Source organism: Alosa pseudoharengus, unplaced genomic scaffold (assembly GCF_046254945.1).
Source record: "Alosa pseudoharengus isolate Yale_2024_CS ecotype anadromous, Long Island Sound unplaced genomic scaffold, YU_APseudo_1.1 YU_APseudo_1.1_scf_9, whole genome shotgun sequence".
NCBI classification, from domain to species: Eukaryota; Metazoa; Chordata; class Actinopteri; order Clupeiformes; family Clupeidae; genus Alosa; species Alosa pseudoharengus.
Window position 1 is genome coordinate 5,419,822 of NW_027468881.1, and position 21,163 is coordinate 5,440,984.

Genomic DNA, 21,163 nt, shown 5'->3' on the forward strand with positions numbered 1-21,163 from the left:
ACACACACACATTATGCATACATTACCCATACACCTCTCTACAAACAGAAAACACACACTTGTCTCCAGAACACACTGTTTACTCAGACTCAGCTACAGACACAAACACTCACCTGGGCCTGCCTGTACTGCGTCAGCTCTGTTATAGACCTCTCTGTTAAGGCCTACACTGTGTTATGATACACTTGATTACCCTGGCAATATATACAAACCAGGAGGTTAAGAGGAGTGGTGTGTGTGTGTGTGTGTGTGTGTGTGTGTGTGACAATACCACATCATACAAGACCCACTTCACACTGAACCAGTGTGTCACATGTTTAATCCAAATGCAAACTCATCACAAACAAACACTGGAAAAGGAAACATGCTCCCAATCTGTTCACTCTCATCATTCTTCCACTAGTGAGTGGGTTATCTCGTGAGAAAACAGACACACACTGGTTGCACAAACAATTTGAATGAATAAACTAATACAAATAAAAAAAAAAAAACTTTTGCGCAATGTAACTCAGTGAGATCTCACCACACCCAACCAATACATGTGTGAATCCAACTACTTTCTAAGACTGTAACATAGCAAAGCTCAATAAAAAAATAATCATGAAACATTTCCATGAATAAATGACTCCCCCACACACACTCCCCATCTCTCAGGACATTTCACACACACACACTCCAGGAGAAAAGAGAGGGACCTTCAGTCTGAGGGGAGTAGAGCTCAACAGTCCCGCCCCTCCTCCGAGAGAGCGCCGTTTCAGGAAGTAAGTTTCCCATTTATTTCTCCAATCTCTAAATCTCTAAGTTTTAGACCATGCCTTAGGCTGACCAGCTACGATGTCACTCACAATCATAACACATATCATTTCAAGCAGAAAAACTAAAAAAAAAAAGGCTACGGTACAAGACTGTACATATTTTAATTTCCGAGCATAGAGACTACTCATCCCATCAGCCATTGCAAAAATGTTACATTTTGAACATTTTCCAGATAATAATAGTTTAACACCTTTTGAATGTAAGACAACAAGATGACTAACTTCCTACTGTTTACATTGAGTAAATTCAACTTTTAAAGGTTTTCATCGGATGCCCACCCATCGCTTGTGACTGCCACTTCCTCCATCATGGTTTTGGCACTTCGAGCAAGTAAACAAACTTGCAGTGGTGAGACTTAAGGCATAAACATTTCCATGGCAACGTCGATCTCTACATATTAAAGGCTCTTATTTTACCGGCTTTTAAATGTAAGGATTTTGGGTAGTGTAATACTTTTGGCGTCTATAAGAGCATATACAATCGCTGGTTTTGAGTCTACCATGGATGGTTACGATTTTATGTCTTTTAATCTAGTTGTCAATGGAAAACAATTGAATCTAACTAGAATCTTACTTCCTGAATCAGAGGGGGGCGAGACTGTTGAGCTCTATTCCCCCAGTTCTACTGCCCTGCTGAGGGGTATTCACCCAGTTGTACTGCCCTGCTGAGGGGTATTCACCCAGTTCTACTGCTGCCCTCCTCTTCACGCACTCAGGCTGCTCAGGAAAGTGTTATTTGACACCTGATATATCTAACATTCCATCAGCGTTGCCAGGTCTGGCTTCAAATCCCCTTAAAATCTGAGAAACTCCCAAATTCCAGCTCGTTCCAGCCACCCATTAAAATAGAATTCATTATTTTTTTTCAATCAGGAAAGATTTGGTTATCAGGAGAATGTAAATACATGCTAGCCCATGAGACTACTGTGCCGGCAGAGTGTGTCTCTGGAGTGGAGCCGGGCCAGTTCTGGTGTCGCTCTGGGCCAGAGCGGTTCCGAGATGAGCCCAACCTGTGGATGGGTTCGCATCCTTCACAACACACTGGTCTTCACCTCAGCACACCTCACCAGACTGGAGGAAGGGAGTGGGCCTCATGGAGATAAGAAAAGCCCCCTCCCTTCCTCCAGGGAGAGCCTAGAACAGTCACAGTCATTCCAGAACAGTCTAGAGTCATTTAGAGAATTCTAGAGTATTCATTCACTCATAGGCGTCATTCACATCACATCACTTCACAGTCTCTGGGGCATCAGTGAGTCCACAGGGGTAGATGAGGGGTGTTGCCAGGGGTCCTTTCTGCCCCGCTGGGCTGGTCCACTCCTGGTTGCCTTGTCTGCTGTTACCTCAGCAACTTGGGCACCTCCACCTAAAAGAGAGAGAGAGTGAATAAGAGAGAGAGAGAGAAGAGAGAGAGAGAGAGAATGAGAGAGAGAGAGAATAAGAGAGAGAAAGAATAAGAGAGGAGAGAGATACGGAGAGAGAGATATAGGATGGAGAGCGTGCACACAGACACACACATAAACACACACACACATATTACACAGGGCAGGGTGAACTGGGTGGACCATCTGGAGGCATTTCAACTGAAAGCTGCGTTCCTGACAGAGTTGTTCTGGGAAACACTCGAGATAAGGATTGTTTACCAATTCCTACTCTTTTTTAAGAGCTGAAGCACAACACGCCACACTCTGACTACCACTGCTCCCATGACCCAGTCAAGCCAAGGAAGCACAACACCTTACACTCTGACTACCAAGGAAGCCAAGGAAGCTGCTCTACCAACAGCAGCATAGCTGAAGGAGGTTTAAGTGTATAACAGATTTTTAAGTATACTACAGACATTTAAGTATATAAGATTTTCAAGTATAAGACAGACATTATACTACCGATATATAAGACGGAGGTTTATGTAAGCTAACAATGTTTAAGTGTACAACAGATGTTTATGTACTGTATATGACATATGTTTAAGTACAATGAAGTATAGTAGTATGTGACAAATGAGTAAGTATCCTACAGATGTTTAAGTATGCGACAGGTGTTTCAGTAACAGATGTTTAAGTATGTTATAGATCTTTAAGTATACTACATACGTCTAAGTATGCAACAGGTGTTTAAGTATACTACATAAGTTTAAGTGTGTGTGTGTGTGTGTGTGTGTGTGTGTGTGTGTGTGTGAGTCTGTGTGAGTGAGAGAGAGACAGTGTGTGTGTATGCCTAGGCAGCTGAAGCACCATTTTTAAAAATCACTAAAAATAATTTAGCTTCTGTTTAAATTAGCTTTGGCTACTGTCACGCTACAAATGCCTTCTGGACAGATGAGGAGAAATGTTATTAACAACGCTGATTCTTTTTTTTAATGCTTCCTGATACCATGAGGTTGTCAATCAACTTCAGTAGGGGATGTAGCCTCTCCAGTTAGTAGTTAGTAGAACTGTGTTTTTAAAACTGTTGCACAGAATGCACCTTATGTGTTTATGTGTGTGTGTGTGTGTGTGTGTGTGTGTGTGTGTGTGTGTGTGTGTGTGTGTGTGTATGTGTGTGTGTGTGTGTGTGTGTGTGTTGTTGCTATTGCTATAGTTCGTGTATTTGGTTAAGTGTATATGTGTGTGTAGGAATATGGGTGTGTGTGTTTGTGTGTGTTTGGCACCTTCTTGAGGGTTTTCATGTTGCCGTTGTTGCGTATGGATGCCAGCAGCTGGTCTCTGGAGTTCCTCTCGGTTCTTGGTTCTCCGGTCCGGTTCTCGGTTCTCCTCTGGGACACCGGCGTGAGGGAGCGCCTCAGCGCCTGCACATCCAGCGCCGGTGCAGGGGGAGGGGGGGCGGGGGGCGCACACACACCCCTCCGTGCTCCATCCTTACCCAGGGGGGTGGGGGCGGGCGGGGGCTTGGTGGAGGTCGAGCGGAGGGAACCGGCCGGCGGGGGGTCCGGCTTGTCCATGTGATTGGGCTGATGGGAGAACTTCTGCCTAAAGGTGTCCACGGCACCGAACGCCTTACCGGACGCCGGTGGCCTCTGGGCCCGGCTCAGGTTCTGACCCGGTGGCGGAGTTTGCTGCTCGTTTTTCTGCGTCACTGAGTTCTGCTCTGCTGGCAGGAACCTCCTGGCCGCCAGGCCCGTCTGGGAGGGCTGCTTCGGCACGTTCTGCTGCTTCTGCTGCAGGTTCTGCTGCTTTGGCACGTTCTGCTGCTTCTGCTGCAGGTTCTGCTGCTTCTGCTGCAGGTTCTGTTGTTTTGGCAGGTGCTGCTGCTTCTGCAGGTTCTGCTGGGTCTTCTGGTTCTGCGCTGTGTTCTGCTGCGTGTTCTCACTCGGGCCCGGCTGGTTCTGGCTGCGAGCCTGGCCCTGCCTCTGCTCCAGGCGGCGCTGCCGCTGGCGGTCCATGTTGCGGCTGAGGATGTGGGTCATGGTCATGCGCGGGCCGGCCAGCTCGAAGTGGTAGCCCAGCTTGAGCAGCGTGGCGTTGTCCCTCAGCAGCCGCGCCATCTCCATCTCCGTCTTGCCGCCGCAGATGTGCCGCTGGTTGTGGAAGCGCAGCTCGGTCAGCGACGCATTCTCCGTCAGCGCCTCCACCAGGGCCAGCATGCCGCGGCCGGTCAGCTGGTTGGAGTCCAGGTTGAGGCTGGCCAGCGTGGCGTTGGAGCGGAGCGTGTGCGCCACGGCCAGGGCCACGTGGTCATTGGCGCGCGTGTTGGCCAGGCTGAAGGAGCGCACGTGAGTGTTCCGGCGCAGGGCCTCGGCCATCTGCAGGAGGGTGTCTGAGCGGATGGCGTCCGAGTTGTTGACGTTGAGCTCGGTCAGCTCGGGGTCGTTGCTTCGGACTCTCTCCAGGAGGCCATCGAACATGCTGGAGGCCTCGTCACTCTCCTCCTCTTCCTTGTCTTCTTCCTCCTCCTCTTCCTCCTCCTCTTCTTCCTCCTCCTCTTCCTCCTCCTCTTCTTCCTCCTCCTGCTCAGGCTCTCTGCTGGGTGGGCAGCTCTTACAGCTCTTCTGATTGTCCACCTCCTGACTGTCCTGTCTGCTCTTCTCTCTGATCCGTCTGTGTGAGCGCTCGTCTGATATCTCTCTCTTCTCCTCTCTCGTCTTGTCTCTAGCCTCAACTTTCTTCTCCTCTCTGCTCTTCTCTCTACCCAGTCTGCCTGACTTCTCCTCTGATCTGTCTCTCTTCTCCTCGCTCCTCTCCTCTCTCTTCTCCTCTCTCTTCCACTCTCTTTTCTTCATCAAACCTCCTATCTCCCCCCTCTCCTCCACTCCTCTATCTCTCCTCTCCTCCACTCCTCTCTCCCTCCTCTCCTCCACTTCTCTCTCTCTCCTCTCCTCCACTCCTCTATCTTTTCTCTCCTCTACTCCTCTCTCCTCCATTGCTCTCTCTCTCCTCTCCTCCACTCCTCTCTCTGTCTTCCTCCTCTCCTCCACCTGGCTGTTTCTATCTTCTCTTTTTTCCTCTTCACATTTAGACACCAAGCCTCTTCTCTTCCTCCTCTCCTCCATTGCTCTCTCTCTTTCCCTCTCTTTTTTCACCTCCTCATCCTCCTCCAATCCTATCTCCCCCCTCTCCTCCACTCCTCTATCTCTCCTCTCCTCCACTCCTCTCTCCCTCCTCTCCTCTATTGTTCTCTCTCTCCTCTCTTCCACTCCTCTCTCTCTCCTCTCCTCCACTCCTCTCTCCTCCATTGCTCTCTCTCTCCTCTCCTCCACTCCTCTCTCTGTCTTCCTCCTCTCCTCCATCTGGCTGGTTCTATCTTCTCTTTTTTCCTCTTCACATTTAGACACCAAGCCTCTTCTCTTCCTCCTCTCCTCCATTGCTCTCTCTCTCTCCCTCTCTTTCTTAACATCCTCGTCATCCTCCTCCTCTTTCTCTGTGTCTCCCTCTAGTCTGGAGGTCAGACCCTTTGATCGCGAGTCCTCTCTTCCTCTCTTGAACTCCTCTCTGTGTTCCCTCGTTCCCTTCCTCTCCTCCTCTCCCCTCCTGCTCCCCCCATCGGTCCGCACCTCCGTGTTCCCCTCTCTGCTCTCCGTCCTCCTCAGTCTCTTAGGGGAGGTGGCGCTGCTGCTGTTTGCCACCAGGGGGCGCTCTCTCTCGTCAGCTCGATTCTCTGCGCTGGCCTCCTCCTGACCGCCCCCCTCCGGCTCCGCCCCCTCCACACTGCTGCTACGTGAGAGGCTCCGCCCTCGGCTCCGCCCCATCCGACGCAGTCGCTCCGCCTTGCGCTCACTCTTCACCTCCCCCTACGGCCCAGAGACACGCAATCAATACATCCATCAATATTTCAATCAATACAGCAATCAATACATCCATCAATATATCAATCAATACAGCAATCAAAATATCAATCAATACATCTATCAATAAATCAATCAATCAATACATCCATCAATACAGCAATCAATAATTCATTTCATATGCCCACCACTAAACAATCAATACATCAATCAATATAGCAATCAATTAGGGGTGTGAATCTTTGTTTATGGCCCAGTGTCAATAAAATAAAACATCCATCCATAATCTGTGAGATACATCTAGATACATGGGCACGATTCGATACAAGAAAAGATACATGTTCATAAAAAACGATTCAGTACGATTCGATGCGATTCGATGCAGTTCGATGCAGATCAAGAATGGAAAGCATTCTAAAAGATTTTTTATCATTTGCTCAAGGTGCACGGTGCAAGGTGTTTTTATAGATTTTATAGAGTTATATCTGATTGTTTTCATGGAGCTGTAGCCTTGTTGAGGTAAGACAATACCGAAATAAAATGAAACAGTGCTTGACAGTCTTGGCCTTTTCTCATATAGCCTACAAGAATAAAATAGGCCTACATATCAATGAACTCTCTGGGTTTATTTTGTTCCAACGGTAGACCTAATGCAGAAACATATAATGCCACAAGTCTGAGAGAATATGAACAAAATAATTGGCTAATAATTTGTGCATCGTTTTAGCAAGGGCCAAATTATTATTTAACATTAAGGAAATCCCTTCATCAAACGTAAGGCTATACTCTACAGACTATCGTTGCTGTTTAGTGTTTAATTTTGCGCTGGATTTTGAAAAACAAAAGAGTAAAAACTGTAAAACAAACGACCGAGTGCGAGTTGTCACGTGCTTAAGTTGCAGTAGATGTATGGGTAATGAGGTCATTTGACAACTTTGGGCAATGAATGTAGCCAAAAACGACGTGGGATGAACGCGCTGCTTGGAACGTAAATGAGAGTCTAAGCGAGCAGAAAAGGTTGTGAACCGATTCGTAACAAGTAAATCGATATAACGACCGGTTCATTTCAGTTCTATTCCGATATGGGGCTTCACGTATCGATGTAGCCGTATCTTACACGTTAAAAACGGATACCGATACGTATCGGTTAATCTTTACACCCCTACAATCAATACATCAATCAATATAACAATCATTACAGCAATCAATATATCAATCAATACATCCATCAATAGAGCAATCAATAACTCATTTAATATACCCACCACTAAACAACCAATACATCAATCAATATAGCAATCAATACATCAATCAATATAACAATCATTACAGCAATCAACATATCAATCAATACATCCATCAATGTAGCAATCAATACATCCATACAGCAATCAATAACTCATTTCATATACCCACCACTAACCAATCAATACAACAATCAACACATCAATGTAGCAATCAATACATCAATCAATAACTCATCTTATATACCCACCACTAATCAATCATTCACTCACACACACAGTAACTTATAAAGTCAATTACCCACTCACTCACTCACTCACTCACAATCCATCAATCAATCAATCAATACATCATGCAATCAATTCATCCACCCATCAATTGACAAAGTCCCAAATAGATCATAGATTCATCCATCCAACTTTCAATCAAGCAATCAATCAAGCAAGCAATCAAAGACCACACATCAATGCCAATCATCAATCTTTCAGCCAACAAGTCATTCAGTCAATCTAATAATGGATGTTTTATTTTATTGACACTGGGCCATAAACAATTACTACAGTTTCCAAGACCAGCCTGTCTCAGTCAGTCTGTTTATTTGTCTATTCAGGGTTCGGAATTCTATAATGGCCAAAGAGAGTGATGGATGCGCTGATAGTGGCACACTAGTGCCCAGACGTGCTGAGAGTGGCACAGGCACACTAGTGCCCAGACGTGCTGTAGTGCCCAGATGCACTGAGAGTGTCACACTAGTTCCCAGACGAGAGTGTCACACTAGTGCACAGACGACCCCTGAGACAGCAGCAGATGTGGGTCAGACAGGGCCTGCCATCTAATCTGTCTCGGATCCGGGCCTGAGGCCTGTTTTAGACCACGGCCGGAGCTGATCCTGGATCAGCGGTACTGCTGGAGAGGAAGGGTAGAGAGAGGTGGAAGGGGGCTAAATGAGCACCCATTTAGCCCCCCTCCACCTCTCTCTACCCTTGGGGGCCCATCTGCAATGCTGCTGGAGGGGGGGGGGCTAAATGGGTGCTGTTGGGGACCGTCTGCAGTGCTGCTGGAGGGGGGGGGGGCGCTAGATGGGGGCTAGAGAGGGGTAGGGAGGGGCTAGTCCGTCTGCAGTGCTGCCCGCTGAGAGGAGCTCCCCAGACGGCAGGAAGTCTGTGTGATGTGGCTTCAATGCCCAGTTCACTTCTTGGCTCCAGCACGTGGAGTTGAAGTTTTTAATAGTCTGATGCATACTCTGACAGCTCTTTGACACAAGGCCAGAATGCGTGCGCGTGTGTCTCTTCATCTTCGGCCTCTGGCTGCACCCAGAGGTTGAAATAGTCTAGAAGTAGCACCACATAACTCTCTGTGTTTATAAACTTGTTCTCCTCGCTTTGAGTACAAAATCATTACATAAAACTCGTTCGCTTGGCTGATCCTGGGTCACGCATGTTTTCGAGGTGCACATAGCTATTTATAGCCGAACTTTAATTGCAGTTCCTCCAGAGAGGAGAGTGCGCGCGCCATTGTTTGAGGAACTCTCAGATCTCGCAGATGTGTCCGTAAAAGGCAGTGTGAGCGGGAGCAGCCTGCCGAAGAATTCCGTCCGGTCGCGCGTCTGGCGCTGCAATGCGCGCAACTTTTCATCACTTTATCTCACGCTTACATTGACTGCGACCGCTTCTGATGTAATGCCACGCGACCTGAGACTGTCCCATTCAAACAATCAGAACATTCCACCACAATAATCGCGGTTCAAATGTTGTAGTCTATTGATTTGACACAGGAAAACAACAGCCACATCGGTGAATGCGCCAGCGTGGATATGGGCAAACTTGTTATGGGCTGACAGATGCAGCCTTCATCTCCCTTCTCCTGTGGGGTCAGCCCTGTCCAGCCGCCCATAGCCTACAATCTGATGTGGTTCTACAACCCCCGGGCATCCATTGGCGCTGATGGAGCGGCGCGCACACGTGAACCGCGATGCTGAATTGCTGATAAACAGCTTTCGGTGTTGAGGGCAGCTTCGGACAAACTGGCCTCTTCCCGCTCCCCCAGAGGCACGCGGCTTCTGTGGAGCGTGAAGACAGAGTTGCCAGGCAACTTAGAGTGTGATGATGCCCCAGCGAGCGACTGACATTTCGCGTGCAGCGTTTTTCCGTCTTCTTCCTCTCTTGAGCTTTCAAACAAACAGCGCGCGGTGTCTCCACGGGCCTTACTAGCAGGGCTCAGGTTTCCAGGGTCGCGGTACACCTGTCCAAGGGGGCGCTTATCAGTCCACTTATCTAAACAATTTCGCAGACACTCAGCGCAGATAATGACATCTAGAAAGGCATCTATGCACCGACGGAGCCACGTTAAATGCCGCCTCAGTGGGATTGGCAACGGCTGCGTTTCAACAGCCGTCAACGAGGTTGTTAGGGTCTCTGCGGGGCGCGAAAGAAAGGGCATGGTGAGGAACGCCCTTTCAAATCACCACGTGGAGGATCTCTGTCCAGCAGCCAAAAACAACAGTATGTTGTCTTGCACTCCAAATTATCTTACAACCTGGCCTAATCTCCGTGCTGATATGAGTAGAGAGGGCTTGCAAAGACACAAGCCTTACACACACACACACACACAGCATCAGGGATGGATTACTGCACGGGCCTGCCGGGCCGAGGCCCAGGGGCCCAAGGGGTCAGGGGGCCCTGAAGCCCAAGCCTTTGCATGGAATCATTGCCTCAATATCAACAAATCAGGATGTAGGCTATGAATCTGATTGAATTTAGTTTTGGCCATCTCCAAAATGCACCAGAATACAGGAAATCACATCAAAAAAAATAAAAATGTTCTGGGGGAGGACCCCCAAACCCCCCTTCCCACATATATGACAATAAGTGCGGGGCCCTTAATACATCTGGGCCCAGGGGCCCAAAAGTTCATAATCCGCCCATGCACAGCATAAGTGTAGGCTAACCTTTTTGCAGTCTAAGAATTGTGTTGATCTATTGCTGACAGTTAGAAGATTTCCCTCAGAAGCTCTCGGACCAGTTGCCCGCTCCAAATACGAGGGCGGGCGTAGTCAGACCAGGCCTAGGCTACCTGTCCATGTCACCTGCTCACCTGTTCCTGTTCTCACAGGGAGGTGATACAAAGCGGGAGCCGCCAGCTGTCCTTCTGACCACAGAGTAAATGTCTTAGTCTAGGACCCAATTATCATAAGCACGCTCATAAATTCACATTTTTTGAGACTATTTTGCATTATCATGGACGTTTGGGATAGGACTTTGGCAAACAACTCGTGTTGATGTCTCCAAGAGCACTAGTCTCTAAAACACATAATCAGTAAGGCCGACTTCGATGACCAGTTATAGCCTACCCCCTTTATGGACCTACTTCGAGTCGGGCACCATCCCCCCCAACACGCGCGCACACACAAACACACACAGCAACCTAGCATTACCTCCACTGAGCGTTCCCTGCGCAGGAGCTTCTTGGTCTCCCGTACGCAATAGTCCAGCATCGCCTCTCTGTTGTAGCCCCTCTCGGGATGCTTGTCCGTCTGGTTCCGCTGCCGCAGACCCACGGGCACGTTGGGGTCCGGGTCAATAACGATTAGCTCTTTCTCCAGCTCCTCAACCTCCTCTGGTGACAGTGTCGCCAGCAGGCTGTCGAAGTCTTCCTCGCCACTGGACATGGTTGGAACGGACCACAAGCGGCTGCTGCGCGCCCGTTAACTTCAGGTTAACCTTTCTTAATCTTTACAGTTCCACGCGTAGGTAATCCAGGTCAGTGTGTGTAAGTGTGGGTGCGTGCGTGTGTGTGTGGTGTGTATGTGTACACTCGGAGGACCAACAGCTGATGTGAAAGGTCCACTAGCGCACTGCTGGGCTGGCTTCTCGTGACCGCGCGGCGCGCGGGCTCCGTTGGACATTCCAGGCAATCCTGCGCATTGGCATTCCTGATCTCCGTACACCCCCAACTCTTCCCCGCGCTGATCATCGCTGTAAGACGTTGTGTTTATGTGGGCTAATAATGCAGTTGAATCCAGATGGCATAGCTTAGGCCTACTACACAGTGCGCAGTGTGCCTTCTCATTTAGGGCAGGGGTTCTCAAACGTTTAAGTTCCAATGACCCCTTTGTGGGGGAGAACATTTTCCTCATTAGGCTACTCATCATTTAGGCATATGCCATATGTTTTCTCTGACGTTGTGGCCAGGTCCACTATGCCGTGTAATTTGGCAGGCGTGTAACTTTGTATTTTGTCAAGTTTTGATTTTGCCTCACTTGATTACTAGAGAGGACTGACAAACATTTCTCTACGTGACGTTTATCAGCTATCCAGTTAGAAAATAGGCCGAGCTAAGCAGCAATAGGAATGGTTCTTCGCAACCTACTGTAAGTGAAGTGATTTAAGATGAATGTTAATGTGGGTGGGCCAAATAGACAGAATGTGCTTGTTTTATTGGCGAAGAGGATTGTCATCTGTTTGCATGTTGAAATGATAAACTACAACTTCATAATTTAAAGCTAATTATTTTGCGGGCCCCTTGGCTGTGGGTCGCGGACCCCACTTTGAGAACCACAGTATGAACAGTAGCCTATGAACATTAGGCTACTTCAAAATTATAGTTTCAAATAAAGTTTAAAAGCCTATTAAGCAAAAGAGTAATAATTATGACCGCCGCGCAGCGAAGCGGCGGTCATATAGGTTTAGTCAGATTTTTTTTTTTTTTCTTTTTCGCATGCCCAAATTTCCGTCAATGAGTCCCGGGACACTGAAAGACCGGGGTACACGAAACTTGGTGGGCATGTAACCCCACATGGATAGCATGGAACCATCGTTTTTCATTTTGATCTGTAGCCCCCCCGCTGGACTGGACCCCCGAAAGGAGGGTAGGGCAGACACAGTTTTCTGTGAATATCTCGAAAACCGTAGGGTTTAGGAGGACCATTTTTTTTTTGGTATGTTGATCTCAAGAGGCCATGTCAACCCATTCAATAACCACTCATTTCATGTATAGCGCCACCTAGTTAAACACAAAAAAGTAAAAATGAGGTGTTGTAATCGCAGGTATCTGTGACCTAACATAGTCAAAACTGCACGAAATTGGAAGTGTAGGATCATTATGACACCCTCTGAATGCACGCCAAGTTTCGTGGAATTTCGTTCATGGGGGGCCACACAATAAATTATTTTATGTTACTATACACCAACTGGCCTGTAGGTGGCCGGAGACAGTTTTCTGTGAATATCTCGAGAACCGTAGGGCCTAGGAGGTCCACCTTTTTTATGTATGTTGGTCTTAAGGGGGCATGTCAACCCATCCCATTACCACTTATTTCATGTATAGCGCCACCTAGTTAAAAATTAAAAAGCAAAAAATTAGGTGTTTTCATCACAATATCTCTGGCTGACAAGGTCAAAACTGCACAAAATGAAAAGTGTAGGATCATTATCACACCCTCCGAATGCATGCCAAGTTTTGTGTACTTTCGTTCATGGGGGGCCTTACAATAAAATAATTTATGTGTACATTTAGTGACATACACCAACAAGGATTCCCGGGACACTGAAAGACCGGGGTACACAAAACTTGGTGGGCATGTACCCCCACATGGATAACATGGAACCGTCATTTTTCGTTTTGATCTGTAGCCCCCGCGCTGGACTGGACCCCCCAAAATGAGGGTAGGGCAGACACAGTTCTCTGTGAATATCTTGAGAACTATAGGGCCTAGGATGACCATTTTTTTCCGTATGTTTGCCTCCAGGGGTCATGTTAACCCATTTCATGTGCACACATGTGCACAAACAGATACACACACACACACACACACATACATTCACAGTAATCATACGTATGACACATACTCACACAGTAGACATATACGCTTGCATGCACAGGCACATACGCAGGCACACACACAAGCACGCACACACACACACACACACACACACACACACACATAACATAAACATAACACAAACAATAAAGAATTTCTCAGAATTATGAATAGGCAAGATGGAGGTGGGGTTGTATAAAATGAATTTTACATGTGAAATCTATGAATAATGTTTTGGTACTTGTTGTCTAGCAGATACCAGTGAGAATTGAGTGTGGATAATGCAATTTAGTGAGACAGTTAGAATCATATAGGCCTTTCAGCGTGATTTCTTTTTGTGGAAAAAATGTGCTGGACTGGGCGGCGGTCATATTTTGTACCGCTCTGCGGTACATCTAGTTTACAACCATATAAACAACATTAACAATATAAAAAATATAAATAATGTAAATAATGAGTCTAATATTAACAAAATCCATAAATATACAAATCATAACTCTTTTAGAGAATTAGGCTATTTGTAAGTCCCAATCACAAGAATGTAGAACAGTAGGTTCCTCATTCCAGTGAGGAGGACTCACTGAGGAAGAGTTTTGACTTTTGTGTTAATGGACAGTTGGCACTCATCAGAGAGCCCCAGTGGGCGAAAGACCACAGAGATAAAACAGCAAAGTTATATGAAGCCAATGAAGAGTTACGGCTTCTACACACAGCGTTCCGTCAACGCATGCCAGTGGGTGTTCCCGACGGTAGCTATGCAAATTACTTGAATTATAACCGTAATTTGATTGGTTGGTGCCGTCCGTCGATTGGCTTGATTGGCTGGTGTCGTCTGTCGGTGCAGCAACAGCTGAACTTCTCAACGCGAGCGACTGAAGAAATGCAACGCAACGGACTCGCAATTCAGTTCAGCAACGGATGACGTGAGCCTATGTAAAGTGAATGGGCTGCGTCTCCAGCACTGCAACGCACGCAGCTGTGTGTAGGAGCCGTAACAGAGTGTCTTGTTTGGCTGATTAAAGACCAGATGTGCTGCTGCCTTCTGAATCATCTGTAATGGTCTCACTATACCACAAGGACTGGGTTTGCTCCACTTCAGTTATCTCTGCCGCCCTCAAGTGGTGACATATATTAGCATGAACAAGTATCCTGAATTTATTTCATTTGTGGGGTTTGTCTAGCCTGGCTAGCGCCACCACTTCTCAATGAGACGTGGTCTGGGAACCAAACGTTAATTTTCTCGTATTTGAAAAAAAATGCCCAGATCCGTTTATTGGGTGCCACGGATGTCTATCAAATGCGTCTGTGCATAGCTCATCATCGTCTTGCTTTCCCCCTTGTTCTGTGATTGGTCCCCTATCTCAGGCGAAAATTTGCTCCATGGTCTCCAGGCTGCCTTAGCAGCGTGAATCAAATCGCGCGGAAGGCAGCATGGGAACACACAGGCTAGGGTTTGTCAGAGTGTGTGTGTGTGTGTGCGTCTTTGCATTTTAAAAGAACAGGCATGAGAGTGTGATGTCAGAAAGCACACAGAGTGTAAGATATTACAACAAAGTTTTTTTTTTAATTCCACACTATAAACGGCAACAGTTTAAACAGGCTAATTCCATTCCCAATTCCCCACGGACCCCCACCCCACCCCTCCCAGAACGTGTTGGTGGCAGTATCATGACACATATCTCTCCCCCCCCCCCCCCTAGTCGGCTACAGTTCTAGTTCCCTGCTCCGAATTGCCTGACTGCATGTCAAACCATATCACCCCCACCCCACCCACAAAATATCCTGTCCCCACGCAGACAGACATTATTGCTCTGATAAATAAAACTATACTACAAAAAAAAATCATAATTAGCATTATAATAATAAGAGAGGGAAAGTCTCATCTCATCCAGATGCATGTACTAAACAGCGGGTTTCCAAAAAATATGTATCTCTTTATTTCTTTAACATTTATTGTATATTTGGTGAAAAATGTTATTCCTCCGTTTGTTCCTGCATTTGTTTGTTTGTTTGTTGATTGTTGTTTTGTTTGTGTCTCTAGTTCAGCATGCAGGATGCCTCCGGCGGCAGATTAAACACAAACAGGTCTTCACCGAGGGATTAACCCCCCCACCCCCCTCTCATGACCCATGCAGCACCCCCCCCCCCCCCCCCCCCCACTCTCTCATTTGTAAATATGACCCCACACAGCTCACAAGAGGGAGAGGACAAGTCTGTAAAAATACAAAAAACGGGACCAGATCGAACAGCTGAGGACAAGCTACCCCTCGAGAGGAGGAGAGGAGGATGAGGAGAGGAAGAGAAGAAGTAGCACCGTTAGATAGCACACAGGAGTGACCGGGGGGGGGGGGGGGGCAAAAAAAGGAACGGACAGCTGACGGAGAGTGTGTGTGTGTGTGTGTGTGTGTGTGTGTGTGTCCAGTTCTCCAGTGGTCCTGGGCTCACTGGCCGGCCACACAGCTCACACACACGTAGTCCTCCTTCTCGGCCAACTCCGCCGTCACGCCCACACACATCATGTGGAACCACTGGTTGCAGCTGCCGTCACACTGGACCCAGAACACCTGAGACACACGCACACGCACACACACACGCACGCGCGCGCACACACACACACACACACACAAAATACAAAATCATGTTTCATCCAAATCATGTATCATTTTCAAAGTCACTAGGCTATCTTGTCCACAACCCTGAAATAACTCTTGACAGATCACTGATCAGTGTAAAAAAGTGTGAAATCAACTCCATTGGATCTCTCTCCTTTTACACTTTCCCTTTGCCACACACTGTCTCTCTCTCTCACACATTAGTGCACTTTAACACACACGCACACACCCATGCATGCACATACACACACAGAGAGACACACACACACGCTCACTCACGCACACACGCAGTAATGGAGACACACACTCGCGCGCGCACACACACACACACACACACACACACACACACACACACAGTAATAGTGACACAGACACTGACAGTAATGGAGACACACACAGTAATGAAGACACACACTCACTCATGCACACACAGAGTAATAGAAACACACACACACACACACACACAGACACAGTAATAGACACACACACACACACACACACACACACACACACACACAAATGCGCGCACACACACACACACACACACACAGTAATAGTGACACAGACACTGACAGTGATGGAGACACACACACAGTAATGGAGACACACACTCACTCATGCACACACAGAGTAATAGAAACACACACACACACACACACACAGTAATAGACAGACACAGTCACACACACACACAGGAGTAGAGACACACACACACACACACACACACACACAGTTAAGGGCTCAACATGCTTCTGCGTCAACTCCACGGCGTAGCTACGCTGGCACTCCTACGGCGTCGTAACCCTTTTATGGTTCTGCGTCGGGTTGCTTTGCATCGCGGTGCATTTCACTGCCATAACGCTCGGTGTTGCCTGTGTCTGCGTCACTCACCACAGAAACAATAGACTGTATGACCGAAACGGTACCAGAGCCAGTCTATTACATTCTCTGATGGTAGCCCACTCAATATGGCAAACCCCATAGACTGTCGTGCCAAAATATTAATCTTATTTGTTTGGCCTTTTCTTGCTTAGATTTTGTACAAAGTATCGAGAATTAGACACAGTAAACCAGCAAATAAGTCTGAGGTTATTTGCAAGGTGTCTGCCAGCCAGTTTAAGTTATGTTAGCAGGCGAACTTTAGCTTTAGCACAGCCAGTTTAAGTTATGTTAGCAGGCGAACTTTAGCTTTAGCACAGCCAGTTTAAGTTATGTTAGCAGGCGAACTTTAGCTTTAGCACAGCCAGTTTAAGTTATGTTAGCAGGCGAACTTTAGCACAGCTGCCCACAAAGTACTGCTTGCTGGCCAAATGCTAATTTCAAAACATTACTGAGACACTTTACAAATGGATAACCCCGTCATTGTAACCAAAATATATCTTGAGTTTTCAAAGTCCATAGGTGTCCCTGTGCACAAACCTTCAGATGAACAGGTGCAGGTGAGGCAGGTAAGTATAATCCAAGAGTGAAAGATCAAGAATCACCGCACACTGATCACTATTAACTTAATTTTTATTTTTTGAACGAACAACGCATTTCGCCTAGCGCTTCATCAGGTTCGCTCTGTACCCTACTCATATCTTGAGTTTATTTGCAAAGCTTATGTCAGTGAACTAGCATGCTGCTAATCCCCACAGTAGACTGCTTGAAACACCGACTATCAACACACAGGACGAGTTGACCAATCACAGTCCTTGCGATCTGCGCCGCCTTGACGCGAAGTTACAATTTTTGGAGGTACACATCTAGCTACGCCGGAGGGGTCGGATAGGGGTTCGCGACGACGCAGAAGGGTCTGCGGGGGTACGCCGTCGATTCGACGCAGAAGCATAAAACAGACTTAATAGACACACACACACACACACACACACACACACACACACACACACACACACACACACACACACACACACACACACACACACACACACACACACACACACACACACACACACACAAACACACACACACACACACACACACACACACACACACACACACACACACACACACACACACACACCTCGTCTCCCTCTGGCTGCTGGCAGTGCTCTGCAGGGCAGAGGAGCGCCTCGTCCTCGGAGTGGTCGGACTGTCCGGGATCCGAGAGGTCGCAGGGGTCAGACGAGAGGTCGGAGCGGGCGGAGGGCGAGGCCGAGGCGGACGCGGCTTGGCGCTGGCGGCGGTGCGTGCGGCTCAGGCGGGCGCGTTTGTGCCGTGGGGTCAGCAGCTGGCACAGGGCGTCAGAACGCACGCGCTCCACCGGCAACATACCACGCTTCGGCTTCCTCTCACACACACCCACAGACACACACTCCTGAGACAGAGAGAGAGAGAGAGATGGGGGAGAGAGGGGGGGTGTGTGATGGAAAGGTTGAGATGAGAAAAAGGAGAGAGAGAGCACACACAGGTAAGTCCAGGTAAGTCCAGGTGAGTCTAGGTGAGTCTGAGGTGTTCATCAGCAGTATAACCCCTCCTCCCCGTCTCCCACTCCTCTGGCCCAGCTCTGGCTGCCACCCGGCTCACCTCCGTCAGGGGGCTCCTTCCCTGAGAGTGGAACTGCTGGAGGCCGTCGCCTGGGGAGGGTTCCAGCCGTGACGCGTTGCCATGGCCGTTGCTATGTTTAGAGGCGGGGCCGTTCAGAAGAACCTGGTAAAGCTGCTGGATCTCAGGTAGTGACACCTGAAGTAAGAGACCCTCCACCAGCAGCTCCTCCAGTTCGGTGTTCAGACCTACACACACACACACACACACACCCACTCAGTTAAAATACAAACAAACCCTCCAACAGCAACTCCTCTAGTTCTGTGTTCAGACCTACACACACTCTCTCTCTTACCCTGAAGAGGGACACAGCGCTGCTCGATGTAGAAGGGCGTCTGAGTGGGGCTGGTCCTGTTCCAGTCAGGAGTGTGTCTCTGGAGCGCCTGCACACACACACACACACACACACACACACACACACACACACACACACACACACACACACACACACACACACACACACACACACACACACACACACACACACACACACACACACACACACACACACACACACACACACACACACACACACACACACACAATATTTAATACACCAGTATTAGGAGACTCTTTTCACCAAATCTGACACACTACATCACTTTCCAGTGTGTGTGTGTGTTGTATACTGCTGTGATATTCCTGTTGTAATTCCCATACAGTGCTAATGTAAGTTTGTGTCATGTCAAAGGCAATACAGTTAGATCCTGTAGCAGGGTTCACCTATAAGTAGGGCTTACCAATTAATCTATTAGTGTTAAACTATTCAATTCATCTATTAGTGTTAAACTATTCAAGTAATCACCAACTATTTTGGTAATTAGAAAGGGTAATTTTTAAAGAAAATGTCTCAATGTTCGCTGATTACAGCTTCTTCAACTTCAAACTGTTCTGCTTTGCTTGCTCTTCTATGGCTAACCAATAACAATATGTTTGGCAAGTGGACAAAACAGGCATTTGAGGCTCAAAATCTTGGGCTTTGGGGAATACTGATCAATATTGTTTCATCATTTTCTGACAGTTTATCAATTTAACAACTAATCAACAAATTGATAAAATAATAAGCCGATTACCGGTAATTGACTATGAAAATAATGGTTTGTTGCAGCCCTACCTGTAAACATTCCTCTCTAGAGATCAGATGGAGGACCTGAACTCTCTAAACCTGTGACTGGCTCTGATTGGTCTGTCCGTCCTCTCTAACTCCTGATTGGTCTGTCCGTCCTCTCTAACTCCTGATTGGTCTGTCCGTCCTCTCTAACTCCTGATTGGTCTGTCCGTCCTCTCCAACTCCTGATTGGTCTGTCTGTCCGTCCCCTCTAACTTCTGATTGGTCTGTGCATCCTCTAAATCTTGATTGGTCTGTCTGTGCGTCCTCTCTAACATCTGATTGGTCTGTGCGTCCTCTCTTATCCTCATTGGCCGTCTCACCTTATTTGTGGCAGGATGCAGTAGGTCGGCGTCTGAGCTGCGGGTGGACACCTGGCGCGCACGCAGTTGCCAGGCAACAGTCCTCTCGATGAGGAAGCGGAGGGCGTCTCCCTCGGGCAGTCGTACACGCGTGCGCTGCAGCGCGGCCAGCAGGGGCAGCACTCTGTCCAGAGGAGGACGCTGTGAGCGCTGGCACTGTGGGCACAGCCAGGGGTCAGTCCCCGTGCCCGGCGTGCTCGGCGCGCCCGCACACACATCCTGGGCCTCGGCCGCCGCCTCGGGCCCGCGCACACACGCGCTGTGGAAGGCGTCGCGGCACAATTCACACTGCAGCATGGCGCCGGCAGGAGCGCGCTGGCACACGCACACACACACACGCGCGCGCATGTCGCCGCAGTCACCTGCGGGCAGCAGCTTGGACTCGTTAGATGCCCGCTGCGCCGACAAACACTCCAGCTCACGCACGCGCACCGCCTCCAGAGCCAGCATCTGAGGAGAGGGACACAGGGATTACACACACACACACACACACACACACACACAAACACTCCATATGTGGGCCTGTGTGTGTGTGTGTGTGTGTGTGTGTGTGTTGCACTTCTTCCTGACACCACCCTCTTCCCCTTTCCCCAGCATTAACATCCCCTACCTCATAAGTATTGCACATAGCACCTTATTCTGGGCTTAATGGGTACGTGTGTGCATGTGTGAGTGTGTGCGTGTGTGAGTGTGTGTGTGTGTGTATGTTCTCCCTGACACCACTGCACATAGCACCTTATTTTGGGCTTAATGGACACGTGCACTAGGGAAACTATATGTCAAGTCGTTGTAACAGCATTTCGCTGTTATTCTGTGACACCAATAAAATGTACTGAATAAACTGAACTGAATGTGTGTGTTTGTGTGTGTGTTTGCACATGTGTATGTATGTGCATGAGTGTGTGTATGTGCATGTGTGCCTGTGTGTACTCACAGCTGAGGCCGAGTCTTTGCTCTCTGATAGGGTCTTCTCCACTTCACTCAGAGAGTCAAGCCCCGCCTTCTTCTTCTCCTTCTTGGCCTTGCGCTTTGGTGAGGCCACACCCACCTCACAGCGAGGACACAGCACCTGCAGGGGTCAGAGGTCATGAGAAAAACAAACCTTCACACACACGTACACACATACACACGCACCACACACACACGTTGCATTTGGGCTTCATTACCTCCAGCAGGCTGAGGGAGGAGCTCTTGAGCAGGAAGGTCTTGGCGGCGGACTCCTTCCAGGTGATGACCTCTGCGAGCAGGGCCTCCAGACGGGCCAGCGGCTCCAGGTGCACTGGGAGAGATCGCCCCCTCATGATCAGGTCCGACAGAGAGTCCAGCACAGGGACACGGCCTCCCTGCTGCTCACACACACACACACACACACACACACACACACACACACACCATCCTGTTGACACTCTGTCGAGCAGTGTGTGTTTGTGGGGGGGGGGCA

General features: G+C 48.3%; 2 protein-coding genes across 2 annotated transcripts in view; both read right to left on the reverse strand.

Annotated features, from left to right (window-relative positions):
- Positions 1 to 334: 334 nt before the first annotated feature.
- Positions 335 to 11,184, reverse strand: lmod1a (leiomodin 1a (smooth muscle)). The gene is made up of 3 exons (XM_076275748.1): positions 10,712 to 11,184; positions 3,463 to 6,039; positions 335 to 2,178 (listed from the first exon to the last, which is right to left on the reverse strand). The coding sequence occupies exons 1-3, from the start codon at positions 10,943 to 10,945 to the stop codon at positions 2,152 to 2,154; spliced, it is 2,838 nt and encodes a 945-aa protein (XP_076131863.1). The 5' UTR covers positions 10,946 to 11,184; the 3' UTR covers positions 335 to 2,151.
- Positions 11,185 to 15,257: 4,073 nt separating this feature from the next.
- The window catches only part of kdm5bb (lysine demethylase 5Bb), a 34,757-nt gene continuing 28,851 nt past the window's right edge, over positions 15,258 to 21,163 (reverse strand). Inside the window, exons 22-28 of the mRNA XM_076275725.1 lie at positions 20,889 to 21,068; positions 20,657 to 20,791; positions 19,684 to 20,172; positions 18,548 to 18,635; positions 18,235 to 18,440; positions 17,732 to 18,025; positions 15,258 to 15,660 (exon numbers count right to left, since the gene is read on the reverse strand). Coding sequence (XP_076131840.1) covers positions 15,538 to 15,660; positions 17,732 to 18,025; positions 18,235 to 18,440; positions 18,548 to 18,635; positions 19,684 to 20,172; positions 20,657 to 20,791; positions 20,889 to 21,068 — 1,515 coding nt within the window. The 3' untranslated portion in view covers positions 15,258 to 15,537. The remainder of the gene's footprint in view (positions 15,661 to 17,731; positions 18,026 to 18,234; positions 18,441 to 18,547; positions 18,636 to 19,683; positions 20,173 to 20,656; positions 20,792 to 20,888; positions 21,069 to 21,163) is intronic.

Excerpts from the sequence above, each read along its gene's own strand:
- lmod1a (XM_076275748.1), bottom strand. The coding sequence starts at position 10,945 with ATGTCCAGTGGCGAGGAAGACTTCGACAGCCTGCTGGCGACACTGTCA. Across the intron at positions 6,040-10,711 it reads GCAGGGAACGCTCAGTGGAG|GGGGAGGTGAAGAGTGAGCG; the intron begins GTAATGCTAGGT and ends TCTGGGCCGTAG. Across the intron at positions 2,179-3,462 it reads ACATGAAAACCCTCAAGAAG|GTGGAGGTGCCCAAGTTGCT; the intron begins GTGCCAAACACA and ends TCTCTCTTTTAG.